This window comes from Prinia subflava, chromosome 12, assembly GCF_021018805.1.
Source record: "Prinia subflava isolate CZ2003 ecotype Zambia chromosome 12, Cam_Psub_1.2, whole genome shotgun sequence".
NCBI classification, from domain to species: Eukaryota; Metazoa; Chordata; class Aves; order Passeriformes; family Cisticolidae; genus Prinia; species Prinia subflava.
The window spans coordinates 19,220,493-19,242,938 of NC_086258.1; the positions used below are offsets into that span (position 1 = coordinate 19,220,493).

Consider the following 22,446-nt stretch of genomic DNA (forward strand, 5'->3'; position numbering starts at 1 on the left):
TTGGGACTGTCCCTCAGAGGATACTGGTTTAACTCCAGTTTGTGCTGGTGTAAGGAGCCATTATCTGGGCTGTGGAGTCCAGCAGAGCTGCAGGCACAGGAGGGGATGGCAGGGGAGGAGCAGCAGGCACTGACACGTGGCAGAAGTGCCTGCCTGGGAATCTGCCTCTGGCCCCTGCCCTACATCTGCTGCAGATGGAGGATGGGGGGGTTGGGGGGGATTTTTTAGTTTACTTAAAATAAAAACAACAATAAAGAGACAGAATATAGAGAAAATATTTATTGAGTGCAAGAAGAAGCCATCTGATCAAAGACTGCTCTGGATTCAGCTTGGAAAGGCTGAAACAGCACCAGCTCCAACAACCAGATGAAATTAAAAAAGACAGGCCTGGGGTTAGTGCATGTGCATGGGGAAGGCCTGATTCCCTTGGAGAACGGGAGCATCTTTGGTTAAAATGCTTGGGAAAGTCACCAGTGTTTGACCCTGGACCATAAAGCCCAGAGAAAGGGTCACAGAGTCCTTGTGCAGGAGGAGAGAAAAATCCCAAGCCCAGGCAAGAAGGGAGCAGGGAGGAGGCAGGCTCATGCCAGTGGCACGTGCTCAGGAGAAATAAGTGCTTCTTGAAGGCACAGTAAAACCTCAGGGCTGGTGAAGGATCCCTCGAGCCAAGTTCAAAACTGACTCGGCTCCATCCCCAGCCGTGGAGAGTTCTGTGGACTTGATTCACCCAGATCCATCTTTGGCTGAAAGATGTACAACCCTTCCCCAGTGAAATAAAAAAGCTGAAGAGGAGAGGGAACTGTTGGTAGTGAGCTCTTCTTCAGAATAAAAAAAAAAAAAAAAAAAAAAAAAGAGAGATAAGAAATAAAAAACCCCCAAGGTTCATTGTGAGATCACAGGAGGTTGGTGATGCTGCCAGGAGCCCAGGCAGTGCTGCTTTGGTAGAAGCTCTAAGGCAGAGCAGTGGCAGCTGCTCCTCCAGGCAGGCTCCTCCCCTGCTGCCATGCAGCTGGGACATGCCAGGGAAACCCTGCATTGCTTTGCAAGACAGGGAGCCTGCTTGGCAGGGGACAGGGAGCTTCCAGGGATCCTGCCCAGCGCTGGGACATGAAGCCCAGCAGGATCTCAGCTCAGCCCAGCCCTGTGTGAGAGCAGCTGGGGCTCAAGGAGTCTCAGACTTGTGCCTGTTGTTCCCAGGCTTGCTCTTCCTTTGTGTTTACTGATGGATCACAGGTCCCTTTATGGATGTTTCTGCTGGGCAAAAAGTCTTTTAGAAGATATTCAACATCCTCTGCCCCAAAATCTCACTCTCTCCACATCAGCTGTGTCAGCAATCTCAGTGCAGTTCCCATCTCAGCTGCTGGGGCCATCCCCTCCCTCCTCTGGGGGGCTCCTCTGTGTCCAAGTGCTCCAGCTGGGGATGCTCTGCAGTGAGGGCATCTGGCCCCTTGCAGCCTTCCACTGCAGCCTCTGGTGCTGAAGGACACAAGATCCAAGGCAGAGCCCACCAGCTTCACCACAGGGTTGAAGAGGCGTTTGGATCAAGTCCTGAATTCATTTCCTCCAGTTATTCATGTTTCCCAGCAGCCACAATCCCAGTGTAGCCTCCACATTCAGCATAGATCTCATCCACCTCCATTTTTTTATAAAATAATAAAATACATTTATATATTTATATATATATAAACTATGAAAACTGTACAATATTGTATGCAAAAAAAAAAAAAAAATCAGAGGCCATCAACACAACACAAATGAAAAGTTATTCTTTGCAATCATGGTACCAAATGTCAGCAGCAAAGGACAGACACAAATAGGTGCAGTAAGAAAGCACAGGTTACCCCAAAACCCTACCTTGCAGCTCTCATAAAAACCCCCATACTGAACAAAACATGAAGCCATCTCCAGTGGACAAGTGAGTTGCCAGAGAGCAAAGATGGAAATGGTGACCCTCTATAAATCACGATTTTGACATCTGAGATCCTCTCAAAACCGAGGAGCTGATGATGAAATCATTCCATTCTTTACTTGGGAAGGCTGAAGCCATGGAGGCAGCCCAGTTTCTGCCTGAAGGATGAGGTGACACACCCAGCTGTGCCAGAGCTCTGAGTGTGCCGGGCTCCCAAGGAGAAGCCTGGAGTGCCACAGAGGGGCTGTGCCCGCAGGAGGAGCTGCCCTGGACGAAGCACCCTCGAGTGGTTCCACAAAATCCTGGCACCTGATCCCAAAATCCTGCTGGTGCTGGTGCTGGCCTGCCCCAGCTCAGGCCTCGTAGAACTGCCTCTCCACCTGCTGGGTGAGGGTCCCGCTGGCCAGCACGGTGCGAGTCACAAACTCCTGGGTGAGGGTGGAGTTCTCCACGTGCTGGGTGCTCACCAGCATCCCATCTGCAAGGGAAGGCACCAGCTGTGGGGCCACAGGGAACAGTTGCCCTGCGGCTCCAGGCACTGTTCTCCACCACAGAAGGGGCCATTTAAGGACCTCTCCACGCCAAGTGATTCAGTGTCAGTCAAGAGGATGGATCCCCTAAGAGCCCCCAAACTCCCTGTGCTGCAGCATGAACACACGAGCTCCAGTGGAACACTGATGTGAATGAAGATGTTTGTCCCACTGCCCTGTGTTTTCTGCTCTGAAGAGAGGGAACCTTGGAGGAAGAGCTATGATTTGGTCCCTAGTGATGGTGCTGGAGGACTCTTGAATACAACATTCCCTCCAGGACTGGGCAGCACGTGTGGAAATGACTGCAGCTCTCTCTGGGGCAAAGCAGGGACACAGGGCTGGCCCTCTTCAACCCCACCTGATGGACCCTCCTCCCCTGCCTTTGGCACTTGAGTAAAAGCAGCCTCAGACCTTTGGAGAAGCAGAATTACCCTTGGTTTTCTGAGGGTTGCAAAGCAACAATGAGCCCCTACCTGTGAAGTGGGGATCCAGAGAGGAATGGCTGATGCTGGTTTTGGTGGTATATTCAGTGGGGAATTTGTAAACTTCTCTCATGTACTGCTGTCCTCCGAACTGGGAGAAAGTACCTGGGGAGAAGGAAAAGGGACAAGTCAGTCAAGAAATAACAAAGAACTTCCAACTCCTCAATGCTGCACATCAAGCTTAGGAATTTCCCCTTGCTGATATCAGAGCCGCTTTCAGGACGAACTGGGAGGACTGGGAAAGTCTCACATCTGAGCAGTAAGAGGCTGCCTCCAGGTATTTGTACAAACTGGCACAAACTGGCAGAGGTTTTACCATAAGTTAAACTCTGGCAGGTGTTCCCTCCTTCAGTGCCCCAGGACTGGGGCAGTGTTCACCAGGCACAGCACTGCCTCCATGGAAAACTCTCTCAATTGTCTTTCATGGAGCACAGAGCCACCACCAGAGCTGGAAAGTGACTGCAGGAGCTGTGTTCCCTGCTCTGAGAGGTTTCTCTTTGCACAAAGACATGGCTACTGTACCTCTGTCCTGAGATTCAATGGTGATGAGGCCTTCTCTCTCTGGCCCAAAGCCTTGGGTGGTGTTGGCTTGCACTTTGAACTTGTAGGGGACATTCTCACTCAGGTGGGGCACAGTCAGGGTGGTTTCCAGGTTGTCTCCTTCGACATAGATTGTCCTGGGCTCTCCTAACCCACAGAGACACAGAGGGGTGAAGACAGACCAGAGTGATGGTCCCTCCAAACACACTCCCCCCAAATCTGCTGCCTCGGCTTTCCCTGAGCTTTATACAACCCACAGGCTGTAGGACTACACCCACCTCTACTAAGGGTTAAAATAATCCCATTTCACTACAGTGGGAACCTCAACAACCAACCTCCACAGGGTTTGGGCTGCAATAATCAACAGGTCCTTCCTTTTCCCACATTTGTTAGACCAGAGCACGCAATGGCACAAAGTGTCAGGAGCCACCAGCTCCCAGGCCGGGAATCAGCCTCATGTCCCCAGCTTGTCTGCACTGATGTAAGCAAACAACTCTTGCACTGTTCCCAGCCAAAATGCAGCAGATTGCTGCCTTAGCTGGAGGTATCTCGTGCTCTACACGAGGGGCCTGTGCTGCCTTTGCCTGACACGGTACCTCCTCCATGCAGCATCTCACAGGTGATCCTGTAGCCCAGGATGGGCCCGTTGGGCTCACGGGGCCTCTCCCAGCTGAGGTGCAGCGAATCTGGGCTGAGGGCAGTGAAAACCAGCGGTCCAGGGGCACAGGGGGTGCTCAGGGTGAAGGGGGTACCTGCAAGGGCACAGGGGGCACATCAGAATCACAGCAAAGGGAGCCCCGGAGGGATCTGCACAGAGCATTTATGAACGAGCTGGAAGGGCTCAGCTCTCTGGACAGCAAGTGTGAAGTGAACGTGAGGGGGAAGAAGGCCCTGTTCCAAAATGAGAGGAAAAAGGAGAGCTGAGGATGTGGCAAGGGGAGAGAAAACAGCCACCAGCACTAGAGACAGCAGCAGAGGCATCAGTGACACCCTGTGTCCCCAGCCCCTCACCTGGCACGGGACTGAGCGGGCTCTGCGGGTCCACCTGGGACTCGATGGTGATGACGCCCTCCCTCTCGGGGCCCCAGCCCTCCTCGCTCTGCGCCTTCACCTTGAAGATGTACGAGTGGTTGGGCAGCAGGTCCTCCACCACCACCGAGTTCTGGCTGGGGTTGGGGATGGTGATCCTGTGCACCTCTCCTGGGACACGCAGGGAAGAGCACATCACATTGCAGGCACAAAGGCAGAGCCACAGCTTCCAGCTAAACTCTGTCTCAAACAAGCTGCCTGCAGAAGCCATCCAGGGTCCTTCCCCAACCACCTCCACCACACCTTACCCAACAATGGGTAGTGCAGGACAAGATGTCTTTCCAAAAAAGGATTGGGACAAACAACAGCTTCTTGAAAACTCAAGGAGTTTCAGACAAAGGAATTATGTTTTCACTAATACCACCCTGAGATTCATGTAAAAATAAGATATTTTCATTTCAATGCTTCTTCCAAGTCCCACGTGTTGAAAAAAAAATTCGTGTAAGATGTTTGGGCTGATGGAGAGAACCAGTCAAAGGATGGTTTTGTTTGGTTTTTTTTTTGGGAGGAGAGATGATTCTACAGGCAACTCCAGGAATTGCTCTCCTGCTAGGAGAAACAGGGAACGAAAGCTGTGGGGTAGCTACAACATTCCCTGCACAAAAAGAAGGCTGCACAAGAAGCAGATTCCAGACCCTGAATCCCAGAATGCCTGAGGCTGGAAGGCATCTCTGGAGATCACCTGCTCCAATCCCCCCTGCTCAGAGCAGGGTCACGCAGAGCCAGAGCAGGCTCTCCACCCCCCGAGGCTCCCACCAGCCCAGAGGTGCTCATTACCTCCGCTGAGGAGCTGGTACTGCACGCTGTAGCCCTGCACGTCCTTCTCGCAGCGCGGCTCCTGCCAGCTCACCTTCAGGGACGTGGGGCCCAGGGCGGAGAACACCAAACGTGTGGGGGTGTCGGGGACACCCGGCGGCCTCCGCGAGTCTGGGGCAGAAAGGGAACGTCAGGCTGGGGATTTGGGATGGGGAAAGGGGGCTGGGGGAGGGGAGAGGGTGGTACAGGCGAACACGGGATGGTCCGGATGGTCTGGGGAGCGCGTGGTGAGATGGCAGCTCTGCAAGCTCTCCTGTCGTGAGGGGGACCGGCTGCTCTGCACAGCTACAGGGATGGCCCGCAGCCTCAGGGTGCCAAGCCTGGGTGGGAGAAGCTAATGTAAACTTCATGCCCCTGGCAGAGAGCCCAGAGAAGGGGCCTGGTGCTGGCTGTGACCTTCCTCACCCCCTAGGCACCCTGTCCAGTCTGCCAGAAGCTCCATAGACTGCATTAGGTGTAGGTCAGTTAAGATTTGCCCTAGTGTAGAGCTAAATCAGCTCTCCAGGCACTGTTCAACTGGCCTGGGACAAGATCTGGATTCTCCTCAGCTCATCCCACTGGGACACAAGGCTCACAGAGAGCACAGCAGCTTCCCAGGTGACACTCAGGGACTGAAGCCCCTCATTGACAAGGAGCTTGCAGAGGGACATCTCATAAGGAGCACACGTTCTCCCCAAGAGTTCTCCAAAGGCCTGTGGAGTAAGATTGAGAACAAGAAGCTGGTTAGGAATGAAGAGAGTGGGGACAATGGGTTGATCAGAGCACGGTGGCAGCAGTGGTGGTGGATCAATCCAGGTGGGTTGAAACCTGCAATTCACCTGCAAATGGAAAGGTGATGAGATGGAGGCGCAGGGTGGCTCAGAAGGAAGATCAGCACAGCAGACAGCAAGCCATGGAGAGGAGGTTTGGGGTGAGCAGTGGACGGCAGCAGCTCATGGATGGACGTGGCTGGGCTGTTATGGGATGTGTGGCTGAGAGGAAACACTGGACAAGCTGTACCTATGTACTTGCACATCCCTGTGGACCCATCAGTCATGGTTACAGAGTCCCGACAGCCAATGCTGGGGTAGTAACCCTTCACCTTTGCCCTGCTCCTGAAACCCACGTCCCGGGGCTGGAGGAGCGTCCTCCCAGCATCTTCATGGATGGGAGGGAGGAGTGTCCCTGGGTAATCTACAGAAGCGTTGCAAGAAGAAAGAGAAAAACACCATTGGAGGTTTCAGAGTAGGTTCAGCCCAGGCTCCTGCACAGGTGACTTTTTCAGGCTCAGGTTTGAGGAATCTTTAAACCACCTTCTGTCAGGACCAGCTGACTGACACACATGGAGCTGAAAGGCAACCACACTGCTGGCCAGAGTGAGGGGAAGAGACGTGTGCTCTCCCTGGAATGCTTTGTGGTGTGAGGATAAGGATGGGGCTCCCTTCCCTGATCACCCTGCCTGTGAGGGGTGGGAACCCTTTCCAAACTGGTCTGGAAGCAGAGAGGCCTTGGAAAAGCACCAAGACATCACTAGTGGGGACATGACCTTCCAGACCTGTGGATCATAGCCCCCCTTCGCTGTGAGCACAGTCCTCACCCCACGAGGACTTTGGGGTGCAGGTCCAAAGACAGTCATGGGGATGGAAGGGCAGGACAGGCCCATCCCTGTGCTACTCACCGTGCCCCATCAGCATTGTGGAGTAGTCTCTGGTCAGCGAGGAGCTGCCCATCACCCTGTGCTCATGGTGCACGTGGGAGCTCAGCTGCTGGTAGCTGGTGTTGGCTGTCCTGGTCAGGGTGCCACTGCCACTGCCGGGGAAGGAGAAGTCCACCCGGCCATTCAGCAAGTGCTCTGTGGAAGAGGGCACACCGTGAGGGACGTGGCTGTGGACAAAGCTACTGCTCCACTTTCCATGGGGAGGAAGCAGGAGGCAGCACAGTGCCTCCCCACGCCTTGGCTGAATCCCAGGGTCAGCCACTCTGGAAGGTGATTCTGGAATGCTACAGCTAAAACGAGCCACAGCACCCAACAGGAGATGCAGAAACAAAGAGGTGAACAGAGACTTCTCCCCCACCAGACACACCCATGGTGCCCAAGGTAACTCCAGACCTCGGCCTTGCTGGGGCACTGCCTTGAGGCTCTTGCCACATTCTCTCACATCTCCCCTTAGACGCAACCATTGGTTTATAATTTTGGATTTTAAAAGAAGGTGGAAGAAGGAAAATGGCCCTCTGTGGAGGAGGTTTCTCCAGATCTCATTCTGGCTCCCATCTCAGCTGGATCTGAAAAGCAAACTCCACTCTGTTGTTCTGGTCCTTGACAAACAAATCCCCGTCCCCTCCCAGCAGGCCAGGAGAGACCAGCCACCCATGAGACAGTGATTTCTGTTTAACAGTCCAGCAGATCCGCCCCAGAAGCTCAGGGCACTGAATTAAGGTGAAGAGCTGCCCTTGGAGGCAGCATTTAGCAGGTACCATCTGAGTTTGCCTTGAAGGTCCAGCCTTTGGCAGAAGCAACTTGCTAGCAGGCTCCCAAGTCCGTGCCGAGATGGGGTTACCTTGACACTCGTGTGAGCAGACACGAGGACAAGGTTTGGAAGCAGATCACACCAACACGAGGGTGGCACACGAGGGCGGGCAGGGGGCACGGAGCCCCTGGCACGAGGCAGGACGGGACAGGACACTCAGAGCCGTCCTTCACCTGCTTGGGGCCGGGGTGTCCCGCTCCTCCTGGCACCGCCGGGGGCCACGGCGCCGTCCTCCCCGTGGAGGGGCCCCTCGGTGTCCGAGGAGAGGCGGCTGCTGCCAGAGAGGCGGGGAATGGTTTCGGGCGGGAGCCTCCAGGTGATGCGGCGCAGGTCCAGGTCTTCTCCCAGCAGCGGCACAAATTTCCACCGGGAGCCTTTTGGGACAAGGCAAGCACTGGTGTTGGAACAGTCTGCAGGGGTCAGGGCGGACCACCCACCACCTCCTGCTGCTTGCTGGGGAGAGGAAGGGACAAGCTGTGGGCCTGATATCCCTGGGTCTGAGAGATTTTAAGCCTGCTAGCAGCTGCTAACTTTTTCCCAAGGGAAAATTTCTCAAGAAAGCTTCTTCTCAGAACAATCTTGGCAAACAACTGTCCTTTCTCAAAACAATCTTTATCCAGGTGGTGTTTTGCCTTTCTAGTTCTCAAAAACACCCATTTTAGCTGTTTCTCTAGTTTAACCAATAGGATTAGAGAGGTGTTGTTCCTATTCACGAATCATGTTAAGTCTGTATCAGAACACCTGATAAAAAGTAGTAAGAATTAGACAATAAAGCTTTTTCTGTGCTCTTTGCCTTCTGAAGTGTTTGGAGTGTCATCCTTTTTCATGTCCTACAGTGACAACGAGCAGCAGTGGGGACGATGCCTGTTCACAGCCCGTGCTCCAAGGGTGAGCTGAGGAGTTCAGGTGGTGCAACCATCTGCTGGGTGGACAATGGTGGGAGCGTGACATGCAGGGGGATTCTCAACCCCTGGACTGTTCTCCAGCCCTGTGTCCATCGTGACAAAAGGTGAGAGTCAAAGTCCCACCACACACTTGTCCCTGCACGAAGAGTCTGCAGCAGTCGTCCTCTGCTCAGGAGAGGTTTCATCACGCCTCGATGTGCACTCAGAAGTCCTGATGTTCCCATCCCTTGCTCTTTGAAAAGACCAGGGACTCACCCTTGGGTCCCAGGCCCTGGAGAACCCTCCAGAGAAGATCTTACAGACACACCTCATAATTTCACTTACAGCTCATGTCCCTGCACAAGACCAGGGATTCAGCTTCATTCAGAAAGTGAAGGGGTGGAGTAAGAGAAGCCAGTGCCTTCTCAGCACTGCTGAGCTCCCTCCTGTTGGCTTGGCCTAGACCCTGAGCATCCAAGGGACTCAGAGATCTGTGCTTCTGCTGGTGCTTGTTTGCTGATGATAACTCTCGTGGTCCAACCAAATAGCAACACAAAGGGAAAATGAGCAGGGAGGGCCATGAAAAGCTCCTCTTCCCACCCCACACTGGGATTTCTCTTTGCCCCATAGCTACATAGGAGGCACTGGCCTTATTTACTGTGACCAGCCAAGTGTTCCCATGGGTGCAGCTACTGAGCCTTGGAAAGGCTGATCTCCACCATCTCCACAACTTGGACCTCCCCATCCCTGAGAGATGGAAAGGAGCAGTGAAGCTCATTTCTGAAAGCTGCTGTTAAGGAAAATGAATGTCAGAGATGACCTTTTCAAACTCAGAGGCACGAACCTGAATCATCAGAGACACTGGGCCTCTTGCTGCCAGCCGGAGAGCGGAGCACGTCCGTGCTGTACATCAGGTAGCTGTCATAGTCCTCACCTCCCTCTGCGTCGATGATGGGGACATCAGGGATGATGGGGACTGCAGGAGAGGTGGAAAACGCTGTTAGACAAGCAGCAAAAACCCACACAAGCAGCAAAAACCCACACAAGCAGCAAAACCCCACACAAGCAGCAAAAACCATGCAATGCCCAGGCTGGCCCTCAGCATTCCCAGGCTGGCTGGAGCAGCAGGACAAACAGGAGGTGGGGAAGCAGCTGGGGTGATGGGGAGAGCTCTCCCCAGCTTGCCCTGTCCCTCTGCCCCTGCCCGGGCTGGCACTCACTGGACATGGGGCGCTTGGGCTGCGTGGCCAGGTTGATGGTGGCTTCTCTCTGGGGCCCCCAGCCCGCGCCGTTCCTGGCCTTCACCGTGTAGCGGTAGGGCTGCGACTCCCGCAGGTTCTCGATCAGCACCATGCGCTTCTTGGGCTCCTCCACCAGCACCTTCCTCACGGGCCCCACGGGCACTGCAAGGCACGGGCACGCTGTCACCCACCGGGCACAGAGCAGCCCACAACATCCTGAGCTTTGGGGTCAGGATAGGGCCTGGCTCTGGGGGAAAGTGCAGCAGCTCTTTGGGCTGCTCACAACAGCATCATCTCATGGTAATTCCCAAACCCAGTGCTGAAGTAAACCTCCAGGAGAAGTCCTCTGCTGCTGGTGTGTCACAAATAACAGCTCCCTGGAACCCCACCCCTTTATCTAGACCTACAAACTAAGTTTTTGAGATGAAAACCAACATAAAACGCTATGGAAGTGAATGGGAACAGAGTTTTCTGGCATTTGCAGGGTTAAATCTTGACTGGTGATTTTTCTATGCTCTTTCCATCAAGAAGTGACCCATCCAAGTCCCAGTTCTCAAAAGAAACATGCCTGGAACTGTTCTGGCTCTGCTGCTGTGGTTTGTGACTGGCTTAGCCTGCAGTAAATGCCCTGCAGCCCTCAGCCTGGCTGGACTGTCCCATCCAAAAACGAGCTCGTACCATTGTCCTCGTTGACCAGCCCATAACTGACTTCATAGGCCGTGATCTCCCCGTTGGTCTCCGCAGGCTCAGCCCAGCTCAGCTGGGTCACGGTGGAGGACACGACGTTGAAGGCCAAGCGCCCGGGCTCGCTGGGCACTGGGGAGGCAAAAGCAGAGGGCTCCCATCACTGCAAGACAGGAGCCAGCGGGTGCCCAGAGCTCCCCAGAGCACAGCTGGGCTGCAGTGGGAGACACTCAGTGCTCGGCCCCAAGACCACCAGAGGCTCAGGGCTGGAGCCCAGACCCTGCTGCTGGGTGCAGAGGAACAAACCTGCTGCCACGTGGAGGGAAGGAAGGAGGGTGTGGGGTCACTCACCCTCCTCCAGCGTGCGGCAGCGCACGATGTCCGAGTATGTCCCTTCTCCCATGGCGTTGTAGGCACACACTTGCATCTCATAGTCGCAGAAGGGGTAAAGGTTTGTCAGCTCTGCTGATGGGGTTTTGACATCGATGAGATGAGCTTCCGACTCAGGATCTCCCTGGATCCAGTATTTCACCTGTGCAGAGCAAGTGCAAGCCATGATTCCTTCAGATCCTCACACAATACTGAGAAATTCTTTGTTTCTCACTAAATCAGCTCTGGGAATGGTGCTGGGCCATTCCTCTGAAATGGGAGGCCAGGACAGTCTGGCACTTTATCATAACTGATGGAAATAGCAATGAAGCCACCAGGAATCTTTCTTGCATATCCCTCATTCACTCAGCAATGGTCCCTCAAGGATGGAGGGGAGCAGAAGGGGTGAACCTGCTCCCTTCTTCTGGGTGTGTACTTGGAACCGTTCAGTACAAATGTCTGTGTGAAACTGCAGGAGGAGACCCCCACTCTTCCCTGGGATCCACTCACCCCTTACCTTGTACCCCAGGGGTTTTCCCGGTGGAGGAAACCAGTTGAAGCTGATTTCCCTGGAGCTGAGGGCACGGGCATTGGGATTAAGCGGTGCACTCAGGCGGCCCTTGGGGGAATGGGGGACCTGGGCCAGGCCAGTCACTGAGGGGACACCATCCACCAGCTCTGCAGACAAGAATGTTTACATCAGTGCCAGTCCTCTCCCTTGGATGAGAAAGAAGGCAGTGTGCCTGTCTCAGCACTGCCCTGCCGTGATAAATACATTACTCATGCTATTGACCCCTACTTATGCTATTGATGAGAGTTTTGATTGTCCAGCCACAGGACACACCACACACTATTCATGGCAAGTCTTACCTCTCCCTTATTTTTATGGCTTTTCATTCAAATTCCCAAGGAAAAGGAATTAAGAATCCAGTTTATTTCCTTTACCGAGGGAGACGATCCATCTCCTCCCCACCCACTGACTATTCCCACTCGTGCCTCTAGAGGGGGACCCAAATCTAGCAGTCAGCTGGAGGAACCTCGCCGCGGCTTTTTGGGCAAGGATGGAACTCTGTGCACTGCATGGGGATGGGCTGCGCTGGGGAGGAGGTCCCACAGCCCCCACAGCCCCCACAGCCACGGCCACTGCCCGCTTGCCAGCCCCTACCTGGGTCAGCAATGGTCACCGTGGTCTGGGGGTAGCGGCCAATCTTGGCGCCGTACTTGGGGTGGAGGAGGTCGACAGCAAATTGCTTGAGCTGGCAGTTGTTGAGGAGGGTGTCTATCTCTGTCAGCTCCAGCAAGGGCACCTGCACCTCCTTTCGGGTCTCCCCAGGCTGGAAGACCAGCTCACCCTCCGTGAAGATGTAGTCCTGGAGGAGAGGGAAGAGATGTGAGGCTTGGGTGGGGCTCTAAGCACCCTGATCTCGTGGAAGGTGCCCCTGCCCATGGCAGGGGGTTGGAACGAGATGATCTGTAAGGTCCCTTCCAACCCAAACTGTTCTATGATTACAGCCTGCAGTATCCACGAGGAGACTCCCAAAGAGCTTCCCCTCATCCCCCAGTCAGTCCTCACTGGCCTCCCAGTGCCCACAGCTCCAGGGGCAGCTGGTACCCTCTGCCTCAGGCACAGGCATCCTCTCAGGTCCTCCCTCCCCAAGGCAGCAAGGGATGGAGAACAACGTTTACCCTTGTGCTGACCTCAAGCCTTGGGTCCCCTCTGTCCCAGCCACGTCCCGATCACCTCTTCTCAACCCCAGGGTTGGCCTTTTCCCAGCCCTACCTTCCCACTCCCCCCTGCCTGCCCCGCCAGGAGCAGCCCCCTTACCCTGCCGTTCTTGGCCGTGAGGTCCCGGGTCCTGTAGGTGACCTGGGATTTCCCGTTGTCGATGATCTCCCGAAGGACAGGGATCTTGGCCAGCTTATCGAAGCGGCTGTGGGAATAGGCTGGCTGCAGGAAGGTGATGAGGCTGCTGGCTGGAAGGGGCAGGAGACAAGGGATGTGTAGAGCAAATACACAAAGAATTGCATCCCAAACACTCGGGTGTCCTCCCTGAACAGAGCTCCAGTCACCCACGGGTGTGACCTGTGCATGAAGTGTCACTGCATGGGCTGCAGCCTTCCCCACTTCCCATCTGTGCTCCCTGCTCGTAACAGCCAGGTGGGAAGCAGAGGGAAAGTGCTGGGGACATCAGCACAATAACACCAAAGGGGTTCTGCTTCACACCAGCACCCAGTGAACTGGAGCTGCAGAGGAATGAAATAGCCCATAGTCTGTCATGGAACTGGAAGCATCTTAACTTGTGCTGGTCAAAGGTTTCTGTCAGCAGGGAAAATGACCCTCCTTTGGATGCATTAAAGGATGCCCCAGTTTAGACTCAGTGACTTCAGAAAGACCAAGCAGGTGTCTGCTCTGTGACCCAGGGGTGCAGACTGTACAAGCCACACCAGTCTAGACACAGGACACTCAAACACCAACCCCTTCACACAGTCACAGCCCCTCACCCTGCTCTTTGATGATGGTGATGTTGACAATCCTGCGCCCAATCTTTGCGATGCCGTTGGGGACCTCAAGGGCCTCCACCTGCAGCTGCTTCTCATCATCATCATCGTCCCTGATGAAGAGCGGGACACGGACGTCCACCAGCTCCACAGCCTCCTGGAACTCCACCATTCCCTGAGCATCTGCGGGAAAAGACAAGGGTGAGAGGTGGGAATAACCCCCTGTACCCAGGCAGGGTCCAGCGCTGGGCTCTGCTCCTACCTTGGTCTGAGGTCACAGTGTAATAACCCGGTGCAACCTTCAGGTCATTAAAAGCCTCGTGGGAAACGTGCTTTTCCACCACTTTGATGATGTCTGGCTTGGCTGAGTAAGGAGCAGTGAGCACTGTGTCCACAATGGTGTGATCCTGCCTGGGAGCAAGGGAGGGAAAAGCAGGTGAGAGCTGAGATCAGGGTAACTCATCTCACACAGCAGCTGGGGGGCAGTGAGTGTGTGGGGCACTCAGTCACCCACACGTGTGTGTACAGAGAGGGAGAAGCTGCAACAGAGATCTGCAAATTCCTCTTACCTTTTCCCAGAATTGGGCTGTAACCTGGAGGAATAAAAAAGAAACAAAACCCAAATCAGAGTGACTAAAACCTTCAGAGAGACAAAGTGTTGTGTGACTCACAGCCCTGTGCAGGTCTGAGCTGCAGCACTGCCCTGCGGGTGCCAACCCTTCCCACTGAACCCCAGCACAAGTTCCCTCCTGCCCAGCTGCTCCCTCCCGCCCTGGGTTTCCCAATGCAGCAAGGAATGTGCCCACAGGGGAGATCACATCTGGATCAGGCTGTGGGGAGAAGATACCACTCCCTGCTCAGCACTGGCATCCCCAAATTCCTCCTGGCCTGCACCAGGCACTCCTAAGTTTGCATCAGGCTGAAACTTTTGAAGCCTGTGGGAATTCTCCCACTGAGCACCACACGAGCAGGATTTGTTCCCACTGCTCCAAAGCCAGACTCAGCTGAGATCTCCTCCACAGCTGGGTGGGCTCTGCTCTGCAGCCCTGGGTGGGTGAAGAACCACACCAGGCCTGTGTCACAGACTGTGCTCCCTCCCAGCACTGAACATTTCACACCCCAGCCCTCTGGTCTCCCCCACCATCAGCAGTGCCCCGGGGGAACCCTGCCCTGCAGGAGTCTCTTCCCTACTGACTCACCTGAACTTGGTCTGCTGCACCTTGTGGCAGCCAGGAATGTGCTTGAAAACCTCATTCAGCTGCAGGGAGCAAGAGGGACATTCACAGGGTATCCCTCACTGAGCAGGGATGTGCTCAGTGAGCAGATCCTGCTGCCACAAACACAGGAGCCCTCTGACCAGCCAGGCCCTCCTCCCTCACCCTCCCACACCAGGTTCCTTCCCAGGACATGGCAAGAGGCTGCAAACTGAAACCAAACAGGAGCTTCAGATCACATACCCCAAAGCAAACCCAAAATCTCAATGAGATGCTTTGCTAATTCTTAAAATTGTGACCATAAAAATGGTGCTTTCCAACAAAGGAAGAAAAACTTCTCCTTCCTTCCAATAGCTGTGTGTCCCCAGGGAAGGGGCCCTGCCCAGCCCCCTGTGTGGCTGTCCCCAAGGCCACCCCGAGCCCCCCTTGTGCCCAGGCTCCTACGTTCTCCTCCACTTCCTTGCGGAGCTGCTCGTACTCCCGCGTGTCCGCTTTCATCAGGTTCTGCGTGAAAAGCCGGGCCAGCCTCAGAGACAGCCCGTAGGGAACTGCAAAGAGACATTCCCAAATTCAACTCCATCCTTTTCTCGGTGGGATAAATAACCCACCCCCGGAGCTGGAGGCACAGGGACACTCACTGAGCTCCTTGGGGCTGCTGGCAGCGGGCACTCCCTGCTTGTGGGCGTTGTTGTGGATCCTCCAGCGCACCGTGTCGCGGCCCTTGAGGGAGCCGCTGCGCACCAGCGGCGTGTCCAGGTGGTCGGAGGACATGAGGCTGTGGCGGAGCATGTAGTGGTCCTCCTTGAAGCCCACCGTGCGACCTGCAGGGCCAGGGGTGGGGTCAGAGCCTGGGCGTGTCACCAGGAGATTTCCTAGTTTTCTGAGCATTTATATTAAAGTAGAAGTTCTCGCTTTCTCACGCTCTTTCATGTAAACAGGAGATCGTGTTTTGGAAATATTACTATTTTCACATTCTTCTCCAAAGAGAAGAGAGGTTGTCTGACAGTCCTTTTGACCAATGTGGTTGAGAGGTGGGGATTCCACTCTCCAATCCACGGTCCACCTTTCTTAAAGTATATAAGAGGATGTAATAAACAAAGGGCAGATTTTGCTCTGCCCTGCTTTCTCTCACAACTTTCCAGTCTGTGCGTGTGGTCATTTGAGCGTGGCAAACAGCGACATGGGCACACCAGGACAACGCCAGGGAGTCTGTTCTGGGGGGTGTTTAGGGGTTTTCCCACCGTGCTAAGGGTGTTGGGATGTCAGGAGGGGAGTGGGATAGAGGGAGCAGGGGGTGTTGATGCGTGGGGAGAGCACGTCTCACGTTACAAGGGCAGGGAGAGTCAGCAGGGCATCCTGGGGTGGGGCAGGGAAGGAAAAGTGAACCAGCAGCTCCAGGATTCCTCAGCTCAGGCTCTCTGCTAGGAGCTTTCTCCCTGAGCCACCTCTCAGCTCAGAGGGGAGGGATGCTCATCCCAGCACTCCCCCAGACCCAGGAAGGCCGTGCACCCCCACAGCCCTTCCCCAGGACCAAGGGCTGGTACCTCGTGTGCAGCAGGGAAGCAGGGCCAGGCAAGCCTAGAAAACAAATGGCCAGAGACACAATCACTTTGTGGCCAAGGACAAAACCCCTCCAAGCCTCCATCCAAGGGAGGATCCACATCAGCAGGGATGGGGCTCTCAAGCTGATTTTAGCCAGATGGGGGAAATGTGGCTAAAATTTCACCAGCAGCTCATGCCCACAACAGCAGAGGGTTGGATACCACAGGGACATCCCCTGCCAATCTGGCCATGCTGGAGGTTGGGTGGATTGGGGAAATTTGTCTTGTTTTTGGCTATAGCTGGTTCTCTCCCTGGGCTGGAGAAGCCAGCTGAGACACTCACCTTGCAGCAGGCACAGAACTTCCAGCAGAGCAAGAGCAGCAGCCCCAGGAGCAGGATGAGGAAGATGAGCAGTGGGATGAGCCAGAGGAAGCTGCCAGGCGGGCACTCTGCAAGGGACAGACACGTCACTGCCAGGCACCAGCCCCGTGTGGGGTGTGCAGGGAGGGGGCAGGGACAGAGGGGAAAGGCTGGACCACAGCTCTGAGTGATGGAGCAGCTCAGTTAATCTTGGCAATGCCTGACAATGAGAAACGCTGTTCAGGGAGGGCTCTCACACCTCTGCTCACACCCAGCCACACCAAAGGGCTGTGCAGCACCTTGCAGCAATCCCTGCCCGTGGCAGCAAAGGAAAGGCTCTGACCTCTAAAGGTCTCTCTGAGGGTGCCACACTCCACCCCGTGCAGTTCGTGTGACAGACAGTGCCACCCACCCGTGTCACACAGCCAGGTGGGCAGGGAGGTGCTGCCTGCAGCTGACCCTGCCCAGGGGCACACCAAAGGGACAAGGCAGGGACTGGGGGCACCGTGGGGTTGGTCACTCTGATCCAGACCTCAGGCTGGATATCCACTGCTCACCTTTATTCTTCTGTACACGGACAGTGGTGTTGGGGAGGACACTGGGGTCTCCCTCCAGGGTGTAGTGGTAGGTGCAGTCATCATCCTCATCCTGGAAGGAGCAGTACTCGCCAGCCTCCTCTGTGGGGACAGGGGAGGACACGGTTGTGAAGTCACCAGGGCCAGGAGAGACTTGGGGGGCAGCCCTACGTGCACACACACACAGAGCAGGGCACACAGCAGGCACCACATGCATCTGCACCCAGCTCTGCTTCTCAGGTTACCTTTCTTCAGCTCCTCCACCATCTGGATCTGGAGGTGGCACGAGCTGCAGTTCCCTTTCAGGCTGCCTGTCCCCCAGGTCTGGCAGCGGACACAGTCCCGGATGCTCTCGCACACGGCCTGGAAGCCCTGGGCAGAGCAGGGTGGGATGGTCAGGGACACCCCCAGCAGCGAGGGGGGACACAGCCCCTGGAAGGCAGAGCTGGAGAGGTAGTTCCTCACCCCAGAGCCAGGGGAAGGTCCACGTCAAAAAGAGAAGTCACTGAGAACAAGCAGCTAATGAAGGATTTTTTAGCCCAGTTGGCTCCAAATTCTCTTATAGCAACAGCCAGCATTGGGGCAGCAATTAGATCTGCTCCAAGGGTTTCAGTGGCCTTTCCATAACATGATCAAACCAGCTTTCTCCATCCCCACTGTGGGATTAGCCTGTGTTTGTCAATGGGGAAATCAAATATGTTCAAGCCAGGTTGGGTGGTGCCCTGAGCAACCTGATCTAAGTGGAAGGTGTCCCTGCCCGTGGCAGGGGAGTTGGAATAAGTTTTAAGGTCACTTCAAATCCAAACCAGTCTGTGACTCTATGAAATGAGGATTTTTCCCATTTTGAGGCAAATTAGAACAAGCCACAAGCGGAGCCTCAAACCATTACCAGGGTGCAGATAAACACAGAGAGACTCTCGGTAGTTACTGCTGGTGAACAACAGCCTGTGGCTACAGAGCAGCTCCCATGCCAGCCCCTTCCTGGCCACAGGACAAACCCTTGCTCAGGATTTCATTCCTGACTGAGATGTGCCTTCATCTCTGCTTTGCCTTTCTTCCCTGGAGGCTCTGCATGGGAATAAAGTGCCAAACCCCGAGGGGCTCACCAGGGAGTAGCTGATTTCACAGGTGGAGCTGGTGTACAGCGAAGCCATGTCACAGATGCATCTGCCACACTCACACCTCCCGTGGTTATTGCAGATGCCCTGGGAGAGAAGAGGTGACAGCCTGAGAGTGGCACTGGGAGTCACAGGGCACCTCAGTGGCCCCGAGAGCCCGGCACTGGGGCAGCTGGCCACAGCCCAGCCCGGAGCAGCTCCCTGGGGAGGGGGCAGCACCTACCCCCCGGCTGTCGATGCAGGTGTCATTGCTGGTGGGGCATTCACAGCCCGGGCCCTCCCAGCCGCTCTCGCACACGCAGGCGCCCCTGGAGCAGCGGCCACGATCTGGGGTGAGAGCAGGGATTACCTGGGCTCCAGTGCTGTGCCATTCCCCACCTTCTTTGGGGGTGCACAGAGGCTACAAAGACACCCCACAGCATCCTCCCTGCACGTCGGCAAGCACAGAGTCCCTGCAGCCATCGCTGGTCACTCAGCCCCCGTGGCAGTGCCACCAGCCCGGGACGCCCTGCCAGTGCCACCTCCCCGATCCGGGGGCTCTGGGACTGCTCTCACCGTTGCAGAGGAAGCCGGAGGTGCGCGGGCACTGCAGGACGTCGAACTCGCAGAAGGCGCCGTCGAAGCGCGGGCTCTGCTCCTCGGAGTAGCACTGGCACCGCCCGCACAGGCACTCGCCACGCCCCGAGCACGGCTCCGCGTCCCCGGGCCGCACGCACGCATCGTTGTCCGGGGAGGACGCCGGGGAGCAGTCGCAGGTGTCCCCTCGCCTGGGGACAGAGATGGTGCTGAGAGGGGCAGGGTGCGGCACAGCAGGGTCCTGGGTGGGGTGCCCAGGGCAGGAAGGGGTGTCACTGCGGGTCCCTGGACACAGCAGGGTCCTGGGTGGGGTGCCCAGGGCAGGAAGGGGTGTCACTGCGGGTCCCTGGCAGAGGTGCGGGTCTGGGCACGGTCCTTACCAGCCCGGGTGGCAGATGCACTGTCCGCACACAAAGTTCCCGTGGAAACTACACTTGGGTGAGTCCAGCTCTTGTTGCTGGAAGTGAAGAGAGAAGAGGCGTTGCTGAATGGGCCCAGCTGCCCCCAAGGAATCACAAGGGCAGAGCCAAGAGCAAAGTTCTGCCCTGAAGACCAAGTTCTGCCACAGGACATCACATGCAGCTTGGAATAGGCAGTGATGGAGATTGATGGAGATCTTGGCCAGGCTGAGGGGTTGAGCAGGACCCACATGCATCAGCCAAAACATTCCCACCCCAGGCTGGCCAGGAGAAGGACGCCTGTGTGCATCAGCCCACCTGTTCACAGGGACACACGTCGCAGACGACAGCGGCTGACACGGTGAGGCTGTCGGTCAGGGACGTGGGCTTCACGTGGATGACTCCGCGCCGGTCCTTCTCGGGCAGGCTGCAGACGTGCTGCCCACCAACGTACTCCAGAGCCTTCACGTGCATGTGGAACTTGCTCTGAGGGAAGGGACACACTGCAGGGATGGGGCAGCCCTGCTGGACCGCAGCCTGGCTGGACACAGAGAGCCCATCCCCTCACAGATGCCTTCCCTCTGGGCCATACGAGGACTTACCACTTTTCCACGGGTGATGTGGAAGGAGCCGGATTCTGTCTTTTCAAATACTGAGGAGGTGAAGTCTGTCTTGAGGGCCTTGGGGGTGAAGTCAGCCCGAATGTCCATCTTGGAGCGGATTCGCTGGGAGGCAGAGGATGAACACAACGTTGATTTTCAGCAGTACCCTCTGACCCCTCCATGGCCTGCTCCAGAGGGGCCACATCCTGCCTTCTGCCTGCCCTCCTGCCCAGGAGGTGCCCACCCTCTGCCCTCCCTGGAAGCCAGAGTGAAACTCCAGAGAGCACCATTACCTCAAAGGCTGTGCGGAGCAATTCCACAATGTTGGAAGAGTCCTCCTGGAGCACCCCGATCTCGGAGATGGGGAAATACTTGTGCAGCTTCTGCAGAGAGACAGGAGCTCCCTGAGCCAAGGCCTTGAGAACCCTCCTCTATCACGGGAGTGGGCTACATTGAGCAGGACTTGGACCAGAGACCTCCAAATGTCCCTGCCAACCTAAATTACTCTCCAGCTCTGTGCCTCCACTGCTTTACAAGGAGAAACCAACACAGGGAGACCTCTAGGAGCCTGGATTGGTCCCAGTAATACACCCTGAGACCTCCCACAACCTAGAGCAGCCCCCGGCACAGTGTGGCACCCTCCCAAATACCAAGGTGTTGGTTTAGCACTTGAGGACAGGCGATGGGAGAACACTTTCCTCTCCCAGCTGAGCTGAGGCAGGGTTCTGGAGGAAGGTAATCCCACCGTGGTCTCTCACCTCGTAGTAGCTGTAGGAGTGGTTGGTGACAGCAAAGATGGGGATGATGTTGTGCTGGCCCAGGAGGCGCACGAGGGTGGGCACGGAGGGATAGTCCTGCTGGGTGTCGTACACGTAGGTGCCATGGCTGTCCAGGTGGCACTGCTCATCGTTCCGGGCCAGGATCCCTGCCAGGACGTTGGTGCCATCAGCCTCATAGTGAAAGGCAGACTCGGTGGAGAACACGAGCAGGTGAGTGCTGTCCTTTCTCCAGCCGATCTGATCCTGCAGCCGTGGAGGGGGAGAAGGAACCTTTATCTCTGTGCCTCCCAAACCCCTGCACAGCACTCGCAGCCCTTGGCAAGCCAGCCCTGACAGGAGCTGGAACACCCAAGGGACAAGGCACCACCTGCGCCTGGCAGCAAACACAACCAGCCATGTGTCCCTGAGAATCCCAGCACCCATCCACACCCCCAAAGCACCGGTGTCTCCCACCCAGCAGCTTGGTGCCAGACACAGGTGTGCATAGGGGGCAAGCCCACGCTTCCCTGGACGTGTCTGGGGCTGTGCTCATCCCTCAGCTAAGCGGCCAAGCCCCAGTGGGCTCTGGGAGCAGAGTTTCATCACCCCTTTGCTCAGAGCAAAGAGCACACGCAGGGTGCCCAGCAAACAGCTCCTGTGCCAGGCATCAAACACCAGGACACATATTATAAGGCTTAGGGAAAGTTGGGAATGCAAACCAGCTTGGCACTGGGAGGACAAGAACCAGCTGTAGCTGAACTGAGGCTCCTGGTGCACAGTGTGCAGCTCTCCTGCTCATCAGTGGGCATCAGGAAGATGCACTCATTTAATCCCAGCCCTGGCACGCTCACCTTGCAGACAGCTGTCTGCAGGATGGCATCGAAGCCGCCCTCGGGCGCGTCCAGGTTCCCGGAGATGCGCTCCTTGCGGAGCTCCTGGCTGAAGTGGTGGATGTTGCTGGTCAGGCGGATGACGTTCTTGAAGGAGAAGGGCGAGTCGGCGTTGTGCCACGGCTCCCGCAGCCTGGGAGGGATGGAACCAGGGGCCTTGTGTGGGGCAGGAGCCAAGGGATGCGGGGTGCAAGGAGAGGGAATGTGGGGAGAGCCCCTCAAGGGAAGTCATGGAGCTGAGCAGCTCAGAGAGCAGCACTGAGAGGAAGAAGGGATGAGGGCAGAGATGGGGGAGAAGACAGGATGTGGATCTGGATCTGTTGTGGCAGAGCAGGGAAAGTCTGAAAGCAGAGGATGGCACTGTGGCATTGCCATGGTGCCACAGCAAGCCCTAAGAGATGGGGAGACCAGAAAAGACAGTGGTGAGTGTAGGCAGTGAAGGCAGAGAGATGGATGGAGGCTCTTGCACTGCCGACATTGAAGGTCATGGGGAAACAGAAGGCACTTTCCACTCCCTCTGCTCCCACCTCAGGGACCCATGGGGCTCACTCACTTTTCAGGTCTCATGTCTGTCTGAGGGGATGAGACTTTGTCCACAAACTTGCCGAATCCAATGGTGTAATTAGAAGTCAGGGCTTGCAGGAATTCCGCTGGGAGGAGAGGAAAGGAAGGGGGAAATATAAATAAAGAGATGCCTGAGAGCTCCCTGCTCCAGGGAAAGAAGTCCTTTTGTGGGCATCCTCTCTGCTGGTCAGTTCTTATATAAGATTGCCAAATCGTCATATTTTAAGATCTTTGGGTTTTATAGGGCAGAAACCTACACCCTCTTTGGCAGCCCCAAAACTGGAGCTCCTGCAGTGGCA

General features: G+C 55.8%; 1 protein-coding gene across 3 annotated transcripts in view; it reads right to left on the minus strand.

The window, feature by feature from the left end:
* Positions 1 to 264: 264 nt before the first annotated feature.
* The window catches only part of ITGB4 (integrin subunit beta 4), a 28,608-nt gene continuing 6,426 nt past the window's right edge, over positions 265 to 22,446 (minus strand). Inside the window, exons 6-41 of one of the 3 annotated variants that reach the window (XM_063408859.1) lie at positions 22,137 to 22,233; positions 21,545 to 21,716; positions 20,694 to 20,957; positions 20,229 to 20,318; positions 19,936 to 20,058; positions 19,652 to 19,819; positions 19,316 to 19,392; positions 18,915 to 19,126; positions 18,583 to 18,686; positions 18,348 to 18,446; positions 17,487 to 17,613; positions 17,224 to 17,343; positions 16,649 to 16,755; positions 16,309 to 16,342; positions 15,403 to 15,585; positions 15,209 to 15,312; positions 14,750 to 14,808; positions 14,120 to 14,143; positions 13,813 to 13,961; positions 13,554 to 13,733; positions 12,877 to 13,025; positions 12,217 to 12,421; positions 11,569 to 11,729; positions 11,034 to 11,214; positions 10,677 to 10,814; positions 9,978 to 10,160; positions 9,602 to 9,733; positions 8,047 to 8,247; positions 7,024 to 7,197; positions 6,366 to 6,539; positions 5,328 to 5,477; positions 4,473 to 4,661; positions 4,058 to 4,213; positions 3,444 to 3,608; positions 2,913 to 3,026; positions 265 to 2,387 (exon numbers count right to left, since the gene is read on the minus strand). In XM_063408859.1, the coding sequence (XP_063264929.1) occupies positions 2,263 to 2,387; positions 2,913 to 3,026; positions 3,444 to 3,608; positions 4,058 to 4,213; positions 4,473 to 4,661; positions 5,328 to 5,477; positions 6,366 to 6,539; positions 7,024 to 7,197; positions 8,047 to 8,247; positions 9,602 to 9,733; positions 9,978 to 10,160; positions 10,677 to 10,814; positions 11,034 to 11,214; positions 11,569 to 11,729; positions 12,217 to 12,421; positions 12,877 to 13,025; positions 13,554 to 13,733; positions 13,813 to 13,961; positions 14,120 to 14,143; positions 14,750 to 14,808; positions 15,209 to 15,312; positions 15,403 to 15,585; positions 16,309 to 16,342; positions 16,649 to 16,755; positions 17,224 to 17,343; positions 17,487 to 17,613; positions 18,348 to 18,446; positions 18,583 to 18,686; positions 18,915 to 19,126; positions 19,316 to 19,392; positions 19,652 to 19,819; positions 19,936 to 20,058; positions 20,229 to 20,318; positions 20,694 to 20,957; positions 21,545 to 21,716; positions 22,137 to 22,233 (5,090 nt within the window). In that variant the 3' untranslated portion in view covers positions 265 to 2,262. The remainder of the gene's footprint in view (positions 2,388 to 2,912; positions 3,027 to 3,443; positions 3,609 to 4,057; positions 4,214 to 4,472; positions 4,662 to 5,327; positions 5,478 to 6,365; positions 6,540 to 7,023; positions 7,198 to 8,046; positions 8,248 to 9,601; positions 9,734 to 9,977; positions 10,161 to 10,676; positions 10,815 to 11,033; positions 11,215 to 11,568; positions 11,730 to 12,216; positions 12,422 to 12,876; positions 13,026 to 13,553; positions 13,734 to 13,812; positions 13,962 to 14,119; positions 14,144 to 14,749; positions 14,809 to 15,208; positions 15,313 to 15,402; positions 15,586 to 16,308; positions 16,343 to 16,648; positions 16,756 to 17,223; positions 17,344 to 17,486; positions 17,614 to 18,347; positions 18,447 to 18,582; positions 18,687 to 18,914; positions 19,127 to 19,315; positions 19,393 to 19,651; positions 19,820 to 19,935; positions 20,059 to 20,228; positions 20,319 to 20,693; positions 20,958 to 21,544; positions 21,717 to 22,136; positions 22,234 to 22,446) is intronic. The other 2 variants (XM_063408861.1, XM_063408860.1) reach the window with 2 other exon arrangements.